Below are 13,977 nucleotides of genomic sequence, written 5' to 3' on the forward strand. Positions count from 1 at the left end.
TAATTTCCACACCATTCTTCATTGTGACGACAACAACCGCCTAATAATGTTCAGTACTTTCAATACAGTTTTGCCTGTTTTCTCACAAAGATGACTACTTCTTTTCCACTTACCTTTGATAAACTGCTCAGCAGTCAACACCAGATCTCTCTTCCCAAACTGACTTGTTCCTAGTCTTTCATGGTATAATCACATCACTTCTGTGGGAACTTTGGCTAATAAAAAAGTTGGCACCCTTTTTCACTCAAAATTACTTTTATTCTGCCCAGTTTCTTACTCTGTATGAATCTCCTGAACCTTGGATTGCTGCTCTCACATTTGGAGTAGTATTAAGACCTCTCTAAAAATTCTTGATGCAATTCAGAAGAGAGAGTTCATCAATTGATAAATCCTCTCCCAAAGACTATAGCCACTGTCTCATAGATGATCAGTTTCCACATTGTCTCTTCTACAAATATTTCTATGGTCACTGTTCAGTAGAACTAGCATTTATTATGCACCATATTTCTGCTAAACCTACAGGATCACAAGCAACAACTACTCACCTTCTACACTTGATATGCTGCCTCACCAAACCTGCTACTCAGTCATTTTTTATTCTATCTATTTAGTTCTGTTGAACAGCATTTCCCATGTGTTTCTCCAAGGACTGCAACCTCCAGCTCAACAAATTATTTTGCTCCTGATCCCAACTCACATGGCCTTGCTGCCTCTCATGTATGGCATGATTTAAAAATAATAAATAAGTAAATAATGAAGTATGTAGCGTTATTGACCACTTCCAACAAATTTCCAGTAATATAAACTCTGAATATAATGTCCTCCATCTTCAATGCACAACTTCACACAAACATTGAACTAAAATTCAATGTCATTTGCTCATGTAACCATTCCTGTGGGGTTTTGTATAGACTACATTCCTTATCACTCTCCCTAACTTAGCATCATTAGCAAATAATTGAATATCATTCCTAAACCCGACCCATTATCCTTAATATCCATGTTAAACAGCAGTGACCAAAGTACAGAACCCTGTAGCACACAGGGTTTTGTACTTGGTCACCTCCTCATAGGCTCAGCTCTATTTGTAAAATACCTGAACAAAATCTAAAGGTATCATGGTATATGCATTCCCCTTATCCAACTGTGCTGTCACTCTGTTGAAGAATTTGATCATATTGCTAAAGTAAGACCTGCCTTTAACAAATGCATGCTGTCCTCTATAGAGGTTACTAGTTTTTTCTACCCACTTTTGGATGCAGTTCCTAACTAGCCTTTCCAGCACCTTGATGACCACACAAGAGATATCAATCAGTTTATAATCTGCTGCATCAGTCTTAGCTCCATCCTTGTATAATGGAGATATGAATGGAATAATCTGGCTCTCCTTTTACTTTATTAGGAATCTTGCATTATGTGCTGAGATTCAAGTTGAAATTAAGATCAAATGGTTTCAAATGGAATGATATAAATAATTTCATTCTAATTCCAGAGGATTGAAACCCATATTTTATTCAATTTTTTTTTATTCAATTACTGGACTGGTAGACTTATCTTTATTAACAGAACCAAATTGTATGGCACCAATTCCACCTTTCTCTATATTCTTTATTCATTTCTTTCTTGATTACATCCATTTTTTTGAGATCTTTTCTTTTTCTTCCAGGATTTTTTGGTCATCCTGTTTCTCATAATTTTGATGACTTCTATTTATTTATCACTTTTTTCTACCATTTACTTCATTGTTATTGTATTTTGTATCCCCTCCCCATAATGATTTTGTGTCTTATTATGCATTATCCTGAATGTTGATCATGAATATTGATTGTCATGTTTCTCTTTGATAGCACATTATCACACAAAGTGAAAAGTGATGGATAACCATCAACTGCTATTGGACTTGATGATAGCCTCAATGTGGTTGTGAATGGGGTATCACTACTGTAATAATTGATAAGATTAATCATAAAGTAAGGTGGCCAGGAAAGGTTGAATTCCAAAAGAACATAAACACCTCTGTGGCACAGTTGCATGAACTGTGGGAGGTACACTTTGATTAGAAAAAAAAAAGACCCAAGTTCAATTCTTGTTATGACAAGAACTTTGTGGCATTTTTCATTTGAAGGTGAGTTAGCCTATCTCATACAGAGATAGCATAGTTTTTCCTCCTGGAAACTTGAGGTTTTTTCATCATGCATATAAGCAATTTACCAACAAAACTACTATTAGTAGGAAGTAGATGACGGATAGTAGCATAGCATCGTCTCTATAATCTATTATACATAGCGGTACTTATCCCAATGCTTAAAAACAATCTCATATCTGTCCTATTCCAAAAAAGTGGGATAGAGGTCTACTTTCAAACTATTGACCAAATGCCATCACCTCTATCCTCTCCAATATAATGGATCAGTAGCCAACTCTTCCACTAATTAGAGACCCACCAATCAATCGGTAACAACTAGTATAGATTCCACCATTCAAGATCCACAGCTGATCTCATAGCTTCCATCACCTGCCACTGGACAAGTGCAATGGAAGAGTTTGGAGAAACTTGTTCTGTTACTCTTTCCATTTCCAAACCAAAGCTTTCAACTGTGTCTTGTATTGAGGCTTGCTAAACAAATTGCCATCCTTTGGTCTCCATGCCACCCTCTGTAATTGGTAGCAGCTTTCCTTCTGGTAATTCTCTGAGACTCATAGCTCCCTCTCTTCAAGCTGCACTACCAATGCTGGAGTGCCTCAATACTCTGTGCTATCACCTGCTGTCTTTTTCCTGTACATAAATAACCTATTCACAGTTATCCATACTTATATTCACATGTAGTTAGGAAAAGAGGTTAGTAGACCATGGGGTTTTGTTAGACTTCATCTGACACAAGGAGTGTGTAACGAAAGACCAAGATTCTACCATTACACTGAAAAAATTAGACAAGAAATTTGAAGAGAAAATCATTAAAGAAACTTTCGTTCAAAATCCACAGCATTGCAGAAAAAGTACTCTCCTCATCCTACTCATTTGACAAACCATGCACTACTCTGACATCCCAAGCTGTAAGATCATATACAGACTAGTGCCTTAAACATTGATCCTGCATACTGTCCTTCACCGGAGTGAGGACAACTTGTCATGTTCAGTGGCAACAACACAGTCTTGCGTTTTCTCTCACAGAAGAGATCTCAGCTCGCCTCTCCTTACCCTCAGTAATACACAATCATCAGACAAGATCAGGTCTCCCTCTCTTGGACTTACAATTACCTCTAATTCTCTCCTGGTATAAACACATCTCAACAATAGCTTCCTCAGCAACCAGAAAACTGGGTATTCTCTTTTGTTCAAGATGCTATATCACACCCATCCAACTCTTAACTATATACAAATTCCAAATCCTCCCATTGTTAAAGTACTACTCAAATTTCTAAAAATTCTTCATGTTGTCCAAAGGAGAGCAGTTTGGCTCATAGACAAACCCTCTCTTACAGATTCACTTCAACCTCTGTCTCACAGATGCATTGTTTCAGCTCTGTATTTCAATGGTCATTGCTCCACTGAACTGGTCATTCTCTACTCAATCATTATCATTCATCAATCATCATTCTTCCACTTTCTGCTGCACCTGCTAATAGAAGAATAGGAACTGCCCATCATCTTTTTACGGTACAACTGCAAACACACTAAACCTGTTTCTCCTATTCCCTCTTTTATTCTTTCCACCTCTGTCCTCTTGATGAATAGCCTTCATAATGAAGTATTTCCAAACAACCACAACCTGCAACTCTTCAAAAGAAAAACATCAAGAAACTTCTCTCTCAGTCCTCATCTGCACCCCACATATGACACTGATATTTTATAAGCCCTCAACCTCTTGTGTGGGACGAATATATAAAATAGTGTGTGTACATGAAAGATTAAGTAGTAGATGGTGGATCACATAGTATGTGGAAATATAAGACAGATAATTTTGGCAAACACCATAGTTACATTAATACCATGAAGGGATGAGCAGTAAGGAAGAGAGGTTAGTAGACCTTGGGGTTTGGTTAGACTTCATCTGACACAGGGAGTGTGTAATGATAGACCAAGATTGTGCCATTAGAGAGAAAAAATTAGACAAGCAATTTGAAGAGAAAATCATTTAAAGAAACTAGAGTGGTTACTTGAGGATCAAAACTGTATAACTGGGAGGGGGCTTCTGACCTAATGTCCAATCCTCTCCTTCTTCTTTTCCTCCCTGTTAGGTATCTACCCAGATACTGAACAAATGAGGATGAACTGGCAATTTAGGATTCAGCTGACCAAATTGTATTCTTATTGGCTTAAACCACAATCTAAAATGATGGTACAACATGACAGAATTTCATTCTGGCTGGGGCATCGCTCAGTTAAGCAAGGCCCGTCGTTTTTTTTATCAGGGAACCAGGGTGAGCAGTGCAGTGTAGTTACTGGAACAAATTCCAGAACACATCCCAACTCAACATCAACAGAGGTCAAGGTTGGTACTGTCAGCATAAAAAATCATGGAAAAGAAATGGAACTAGCAAAAGAATTGGATCAGTACCAGATCACCATAATAGGTGTGACTGAAACAAAGAAGACAAAAACAGATGAGATCTTTCAAAACAAATACAAATTATTGTATTCAGGCAATAACAATCAGGAAAAAGAGGGAGTAGCTATAGTACTCAACACTAAATACAAGGATAATCTTCTTGAATGGTAGGCAATATCAAGTAGTGATGTGTGCAAATATCAGAATGGAGAACTGGACAATGTCTTATATGTGCTTATGATCCCAAGGAAGACTTGGTAGATTGTGAATGTGAGAATTAGAGATATTTCCCTACTGAGTGTTCCTGGTAAGATTTATATTAGTATGCTGGAGAAAAGGGTAAGAAAAATTATGGAAAGGAAGCTAGGAGAAGAACAAGCTGGATTCAGCCTAATAGAGGTTGTCAGGATTAAATTTTCACTTTAAGACAAATTGTTGAGAAATCTTGGGAATGTAACGAGGATTTGTATATAATTTTTGTAGATGTGCAAAAGGCACATGACATGATGCCAAGAGGAAAGCTCTTCAGAACACTACAGTTATATGGTGTAAATGGGACATTATATCAACCAGTGCATTCCCTATTTAAGCTGTAGGTCAGCAGTTAAAATTGAATGAGATACAAAAAGATGGATTGATGATTAATCAAGGAATACATTATCTCCACTGTTGTTCACTACCTGTAGTATATGAATCACATGATAGAAAGTGGTATTAAATCTGATATCACAATTAAAAATTGGTAATGTGAATCTTAGCTCTTTACTTTATGCAGATGGTGTTATTCTTCTGAATAAATCTGGCACAAGTCTACAAGATTCCCTGACTAAATTGAATAACTGTTGTAATAAATTTGGTATGAAAATCAAAATATGAAAATCAATAAAAAGACAAAGAAAATAGGCAGAAACATTGAAAACCTCAACTGTATCCTGAGTGGTTAACCTATAGAACAAATAAAGTATTTCAACTATTTATGCACAATTTTTAGGGAAGATGGAAAATTAAATATGGAAATAGACAACAGAATTAGTAAAGCTGGTATGGTAGGAAGTGAACTGAATAAATTTATATGGAATTATAAAAAAATTAGTCAAAACATCAGCTGTATGCGAGACGGTGTTCAAACCAATTTTAACTTATGGATCTTGAGAAATGGCTAGAAATAAAATACTTGATCAATGACTGGAGACCTGTGATATGAGAGTTCAGTGAACAGATGGCATCAATTGCAGTATCACATTAAAAATAAAAATATTAGTGAAGAACTTGCCATTGTAGCATTCAGGAGTGGGTTAGTAATGGTAATCTCAAGTGGTATGGTCACTTAAATAAAAATAGAGAGGAAAGATTAATAAAACAAGTGTTCTTTTTCCAGGTTGGCAGGAAAAATACCCAGAGCAAGACCCAAATGTAGATGGATTGATGGAGTAAAGTGCCTTAACCATGCTAGCCAAGAGTCTATAGACGTGAAGTTTATCATAGAAGCGAAGTGCATATTAAAATTGTAATACCATTGATATTACATTGAAATATGTGATGGATACGAAGTGTATGAGGATGCGTATTTTATCCATAATGGTCGGTGAGGTGGTTAAAAGACAGAAATATGAGATCTGGTAATGTTGGAATCTTGACAGATAACAGATTAATTTGGAGGAAAATTGTTGATCTGCAGTTACTAATGATATAATTTTTTTCATGTAATGCTATCAGAATTATTGTGTAACCCCCCCCCCATGACGATGTGTGTGTGGGGGGGTATACATACATACATACATATATATATACACACACATACAAGGGTGGTCTGAAAAGTTCAGCCTAACAATGAAAAAACGAATTTATAATTTCAAAATTATTTTTATTTTTCAACATAGTTTCCCTTAAGACTAATACATTTATTCCTGCGATGCTCCAGCGCCATTATCCCATCCCTGTAGTGGTTCTCAGTAAGATCTGCAAAATACCGCTCTTCAGCTGCAATCACCTCTTGATTCGAAGGAAATGCTGACCAGCAAGGAAGAGTTTTAGTTTTGGGAAGAAATAGAAGTCAGGGGGAGCCAAATTTGGGGAACAGGGTGGATGTTCCAACAATTCATAGTGCAGATCCCTTAATTTTCCTATTGCCAAAACACATTTGTGGGCAGGTGCATTGTTCTGATGAAAGATGATTTTTTATTCTGCAAACTGAGTCTTTTCTCATTAATTTTTTTGTCTAATCTGGTTAAAAGATCAGAATAATATTCCCCAGTTATTGTTTTACCCATTTCAAGAAAATTAATAAACAAAATACCTTTAGCATCCCAAAACACTGATGCCATGACCTTTCCTGTTGATGGAACCGCCTTCGGTCCACTGTTTTGACCTGCTCTTTGGATTCTGGTGTGTACTGGTGAATCCAAGTCTCATCCACAGTAATAAATCAACGCACAAAATCAGTTTTATTCTTGTTAAAACGCTCCAAGCACTGTTCAGAGATTTTCATGCGAGTGTGTTTTTGATATGCTGTGAGCAAGCATGTCATCCATCTTATGCAAAGCTTTGCATGAAGAATTGCGCATTTGCAATTCTTCATGCAAAACATATCCTACACGTTCTTTTGAAATGCCTATAGTCTCAGCAGTTTCATTTACTTTGACTCGCCAGTCATCCAATACCATATTGTGCAATTGATCAATGATTTCTGGTGTTGTTACACTTTTTTTACTTCCTTCACATGGATCATCTTCAAGGCTGGTACGGCCACGTTTAAACTCGGCAACCCATTTCTTAATTGTTGAAAACAAATGAGAAGAGTGCCCATAAACTTTTATGAACTTTGAATGAATTTCTTTTGGCATTAAACCTTCTTTTACAAAGAATTTATAACCACATGATACTCAATTTTATCCATTTCAAGGGATACAGACAACACTTTTGCTTCAGACAGCTGTATGAAACAAACTATTTGATAGAATGACTTGCAATTTCACATGGATGCTTATGGCAGATGTATCAACTTTGGAAAAAAAAAAAAAAAAAATCGTGTTGATAGTGTTGCCATTTATGGTCGAGGATGAGAACTTTTCAGACCACCCTCGTATATCAGGATGATAATGATGATGAAACGAGGGCTACCAAAGTGAATAGCATAGATTTTGGGAACTTTCACTTCTTGGCAGATGTAAAACATGGTGTAATGCAGAAGCCGGTAGAGTGGAGAGAATAATGATAAGTATAGAAACATTGACAATACATTGATTTTTTTTTATTATTATAAATATACCAGGAGTATCCAGCATAAAGAAGATGAATTAGTGGTGCTCATTGTCTCAGCCTGTCTGAAGGTTATCGGGATCTTTGAGACATAGTTGATGGAATATGTGATATACTGACAGGAATAAAGTAACAGAGTGTAGTATTTTTCAGCAAGATAGAAGGGGAAATGCAGTGGTGGAATATTGCTTATGATGAGTTGTGTCCTTCAGAGTGGAGGATTTGAAGGACAGTGGCACTAATGGTTCTGAGAGCATATGGTGTTAGGTGGAGAGAAAATAATTTAGTGAGATGTTGCTATAAGCCACTGAGCATGGAAGGTGAAGAACGTGAGATGTTTGGAACAGTCGATAACAGATTAATTTGGCTTAACAAAGGAGAAAAGAATATCATTATGGGAGATTTTAACTACAGTATAAATTTGAAGGAGGATACTTCGTGTAATAAGAGAATGCAACTATGGAATTCTTGAGGGACAAATGTCTTAGTCAACATATAGTAGAAGGAACGCAAGTTACCAGAGTTTGATTCAGTCATAGCATCAGGGGATCTAATTGTGACCGAGATGACAATCCTGCCCCCAGTTGGTAAGAGTGACCATATGGTTTTGACTTAGAGGATGAGTAGACATGCAGGAGTATCAAGGTGAAAGGAATTTGTGTAGAATTGTAAATCAGGTGATTATAATAATCTTAGAAATTATCTAGAGGTAGTTCCATGGATTGGAGGAATTGGAAGAGTGATATAATCATCAGTGCATGGGAACTAGTAAATAGATATTTATTAGTAGCAATAGAAAGTTATATGCCTCAAGTGAAAAAGATAACATAATTTAATGTAAAGTGGATGACAGACAATATTAGATGGGGGAACTGCAGGTAAAAAACGGTTATGGAAGAGATATAAGGAGACGGGTAGAGAGCATATGCATGAACATAAGACTCAGTCCAGAAGAGCAACTAGTATGGTAAAGAAGGCACAACTAGAATTTATATAATGACACTATAGGAATGAATAGTGTGTATAAAATAATTTCTACTAAGAAGTTTAATGGTTAAAGAATAATTTTATTCCAGTATTTTGCCTAACAATATCTGAGACATTGTCAAGAAAACAGGTTGCATGGAAGACAAAGTAATTTAAATAAGAATCTAGCATTTATGTTGAACCCCTACACGAGGGGGTTGGTTGATCAACGTATATGGGTAGTGTGTTGGGAAAGGAGAAACTTGTTTACATTTGATTTCAAAACCTGTATATTGTATTCCTTGGGAAATACATCAGAGGGAAGACTATTCCACAGTACAGCAGTAGCTACAATGAAGGAAGTGAAAAAGAAACTTGTTTTGTGGATTCCAAGGTGTACTTTGTAAGGATGTTGGACACCTGTACATGTCCCAATGGGCTTACTACTGAGTGGGGGAATTATTGATACTATTTCAGTAGTATCAATAATTCATTTGCCATAGAAATATTTATAGAATACGCAATTTGTAAAGACCAACATCTGTGTGAAAGTGAGGGGAGTGAGTTGGTAAGAGATGGGTCATTTATCAATGTAATTGCTCTTCTCTGTATTGAGTCAAGCATTTTGTGGGAACTTTTAGGAGCCCCACTCCAGTGTTTGAGCAGTATTCAGTAACTGGGTGGATTTGTATAAGGTTAACAGTTGTTTAGAGGTGAAGTAACGTCTTGAGCAAAAGAGAAATCCTAGTTTTTTGGAGGCTGAAGGTGCAGTAATTGTGATGTGTTTATGCCAGGAGAAGCCTGATATCAGGATAATTCCAAGAAGAGAAATCATCTTGTCTGGAAATTTGAGTGTTATCAAAAAGGATACTGGGGGAAAATGGTTCTTTTTTGTGAGAAATAAGACAGAACTGGGTTTTACTAGCATTGAAGTTGACAAGGTTATCTGAGCCTCATTGGTAGGATGGCTTGGAGATCAGGATTAAGGGCAGTGGTGGTTGATGTTTTGTAGATTGCGTTGAATTGTGTAGAGTAAGGTTTGTCAAATGAAAGTGAGGAGTGCAGTGTGCTGTCATCGGCAAAACTGCGTATTGGGTTGGAGGTGAACTGAAGTAGGTCATTGATATACAGAAGGAAGAAGTTCGGTGAGAGAACGGAACCTTATGGAACCCCAGCATTAGTTGGATGGTGATAAGGAACAGTCTACCATCACACATAGTGTGAGTCCAGACAGAAAGCTGGCAATCCAACTGCAGAAGTTCTGAGACAGTCCAAATTATAGGAGTTTGCTTAGTAAGCCTTTGTGCCAGACTGGGGTCTTTTTCCTGGCAACCTGGCAGAGAACACTTGTTTTGCTAATCTTTCCTCTCCCATTCTGTTTAAGTGACCATACCACCTGAGATTAGCTCTGCTAACCCATTCCTAGGAGTTTGCTTAGTAAGCCTTTGTGCCAGACCCAGTCAAAAGCTTTAGAGATATCAAGTTGCAACCACTTGAGATTTGCCATAATGGGTGAACTTGGTATTTTAGAGAAGGAATAAGTGATATTAGTTTACATGTTGATTTGTAAGAAATTTGCATTTGGTACAGTATTTACCAAGCACTTTTTTATAATATTGTGCAGAAACTCCAACACATCTTTGATATATGGAACTACTATAGTTTTGGAATCTGATAATCTAATGGCTCTCTATTTTTATAATCTTAGGTGTGGGATACAACTTTTATTTTTTTTTTTAGGATTTAACCATATTGGAAATATTCTAATTTTTTTTTTGTAGCGAATTGTCATTTGAGCAAATAGCTCTTGCTCTGTGCTAATCTTTTTATCATCATCATCAAATTCCTGATATATACCCTCAAGGTGCATACACGACATGATAGTACTACATGAAAAATAACACCATTACTAACTTCCTATCTACAATTTTCCTCCAAATCGCTCTGTTATTACCTGTCAAGACTCCGACATTATCAGATCATATATTTCTATCTTCTAAGGCACTTTTTACTGTATCAATCCACCTATATCTTGGTCTTCCTCTGGGGTCTTTTTCCTGGCAACCTGGCAGAGAACGCGTGTTTTGCTAATCTTTCCTCTCCCATTCTGTTTAAGTGACCATACCACCTGAGATTAGCTGCTAACGCATTCCTAGATACTAACAATGCCAAATTCTTTCCTAATATCCTTGTTTTTAATATGATATTGCCATTGATGCCATCTGTTCACCCCTCTAATCTTTTTCAGGATTCTGGTCTCTCGTCTCCGGTCAAGTGTTTTACTTCTGACCCAGCTATCAGATCTGTAAGTTAAAATTGGCTTGCTTACTGAATCCTATCCATCCAGGATGGGTTGAGTCCCCTCCTGATGAGGGTTTACTGGCATATTAATGCAGCCTGATCGCCACCCTGCTGCATCCCCTAAGGGTGATATTCATGACTGTATTCGTGTGTGTTCACAGGACCGGTTTACCTGCTTGCAGGATGAAATATCCCAAGATAAACTAAGGAAAAAACTCTGCTGTCCACACCCAAGACCAGCTAACTTGGCTATGGCTGAGGAAGATCCTTAAGCTCCTCACATCATCGACGGGAATCGAACCTAGGACACTCCTTCCCCATGCATATGATTCCAAAGATAGTATTCAGTTTGTGCGGTTAGCCTAGTGGCTAACCGCACAGACTGAATACTGTCTTTTATACAGCTAATTTAGTGTTTTGGCTAATTTCTCTCTTAATCCATATAAATTTATTCAGTTGACTTCCTACCATACCAGCTTTGTTGATTCTGTTGTCTATTTCCATATTTAATTTACCATCTTCACTAAAAATCAACCTTAAGTAGTTGAAATGTTTTACTTGTTCTATAGGTTCTCCATTCACAATGCAGTTGATATTTTCAATGCTTCTACCTATTTTCATTGGTTTTGTCTTTTTATTGCTGACCTTTATACCATATCTATTACAACAGTTGTTCACTTTAGTCAGGGAATCTTGCATATTTGTAGCAGATTTATTTAGAAGTATAACGTCATCTACATAAAGCAAAGAACTGAGATTAACATCTCCAGTTTTGATATCAGGTTTAATACCACTTTCCTTCATAATGTGATCCATATAGATGATGAATAACAGAGAGGATAATGTACATCCTTGTCTGACACCAGATTTAAATTAAACCACCTTCCTGTACTTCTTACAATTCTAACTGCTGACTTACAACTCAAATAAAGACTAATTATTGGTTGATATAATGCCCCATTGACACCATATAACTATAGCGTTTGTTTCGAATAGCTTCTCTCTTGGCACCTTGTCATATGCCTTTTCCAAATCGACAAAACTTAAAATACAGATCTTTGTTATATTCCCATGATTTCTCAACTATCTGTCGTGGAGGGAAAATCTGAACCTGACAGCCTCTATTTGGCCTGAATCCAGCTTGTTCTTCACTAAGCTTTTCTTCCACAATTCTTCTCAACCGTTTCTCAAGTATACTTGAATAGATCTTGTTAGGAACACTCAGAAGGGAAATACCTCTGTAATTCTCACATTCAGTTTTATATCCCTTTTCATATATGGGTACTATAAGAGCTCTACTCCAATCATCGGGAATTCGTCCCTCTGTCCACGTTTTCTGAACTATGCAGTGCAGCCACTGTAAGACTTTTATACCTCCATACTTGAGCATTTCTGGTTGAATATCATCTAATCCTGTTGCCTTTTCACATTTCAGGCTTTTGATGGCATTTTCTACTTCAAGTATGAATTCCTGACTGCATGCCTGTTGAGTGTTTTTACCACTGTGCTGTTTTTAATGTGATCATCACTGCTTGTTTCATTTAGCAATTTTTTGAAGTAATTACTCCATACTTCAAGGATATCTTTTTCTCCCGTTTTCATGTCAACTTTATCATCTCTAACTGCTTTTACAACACTCTTTCCTCCATTTCTGAGCTTCAACAACCTCCAGAATATCTTGCCACCTTCTTGATATTTATTTTCTATGTTCTTACCAAAGTCTTCTCATGACTTTTATTTAGCATTTTACATAGTGTTGAGCTTTCTTACATTTGTCTCTGTATTCTCTAAGTGAAAAATCTGGCAGGTACTTTCTTCTTTTCTTTCACTGCCTTTTAACTTCCTGTGTCCATCATAGAGTTCTGATTTTTCTATCCTTACAGACAACCTAACCTCATGCCTCTCTGGCTGAATCAGTCAGTGTTTTCTTCAGCGCTTGCCACTGAATCTCCATGGTTTGGTTCCTGTTCTCAAACTCTTTCATTTTTTCTTGAATGATGTTTGTATCTTTTATTCTACAGTTTACATCTGAGAGCTGCTCAACTTTTATTCACATTAAAACTTTCTTACGTGTTATTCTTTTCAATATGAAATTCAATTTTATCCTGCTCAAGACTAAATGGTGATCACTTTTAATTTCAAATCCTCTGTACACTGTGGTGTCCTGCACCAGGGAGAAAACATCACTATCAACAATAACATAGTCAATGAGACTTTTCTTATTCCTTGGTTCTTCTCTCCATGTGAATTTGTGCACATTTTTATGTTGGAACATTGTGTTAGTAATAACCTTTCATTATGCTAATCTTTGTATTATGCCATAAATTTTCACAAGATTGTAGTGGGAATTAATATTCAAACATCAGTTAATATGTGTATTTTCTTTAGATAGCGTACTGATGGATAATCTGGAAGTCTGATGACTAGTTTCCGAAAACAGCACTCTATTTTCAATTTCTACACTGTCTTAAAATAACCAAACACCCTAGAAAAAAATCTAGCTGTTGGTAATTTAAAGAAAGTATACTTTCTTTTTTATTTATTTTCAATGTAATTTATATATTATATTTTAATATAATTATTACATTGAACATTATTAATGATTTTTTTTTTCCATCTTGTGTCAATGTATAGGTTACATTAGCTGCGGGTGAAACTACAATTGCTATTCCCAGAAGGGGTAAGTTTAATGAAAGCTTGGAAATAACATATTCTTTAATAATATTCAAGAAATATGTTTTATCTTACTAAAAATATTTTTCATTGTTGTTTAATCTTTAATTAAGAAGGAAGTCCAGTAAAATACAACTTATTATTTTATAGTAATTAATCTCACTCTCTTAACAGTGCAAAATAGTTCTAAAACCATTTTGAATAAAACAGATTAAAAATCCTTTGTTTA

General features: G+C 36.2%; 1 protein-coding gene across 3 annotated transcripts in view; it reads left to right on the plus strand.

Annotated features, from left to right (window-relative positions):
* Marf1 (meiosis regulator and mRNA stability factor 1-like protein) overlaps positions 1-13,977 on the plus strand; it is a 655,603-nt gene that overhangs the window by 484,805 nt on the left and 156,821 nt on the right. For all 3 annotated transcript variants that reach the window (XM_090397518.1, XM_090397519.1, XM_090397520.1), the window contains one exon: positions 13,710-13,755. In XM_090397518.1, the coding sequence (XP_090253644.1) occupies positions 13,710-13,755 (46 nt within the window). The remainder of the gene's footprint in view (positions 1-13,709; positions 13,756-13,977) is intronic.

Source organism: Typopeltis vanoorti, chromosome 9, assembly GCF_054136105.1.
Source record: "Typopeltis vanoorti isolate ZY-2024b chromosome 9, IOZ_Tvanoo_1.0, whole genome shotgun sequence".
In the NCBI taxonomy this organism is placed as follows: Eukaryota; Metazoa; Arthropoda; class Arachnida; order Uropygi; family Thelyphonidae; genus Typopeltis; species Typopeltis vanoorti.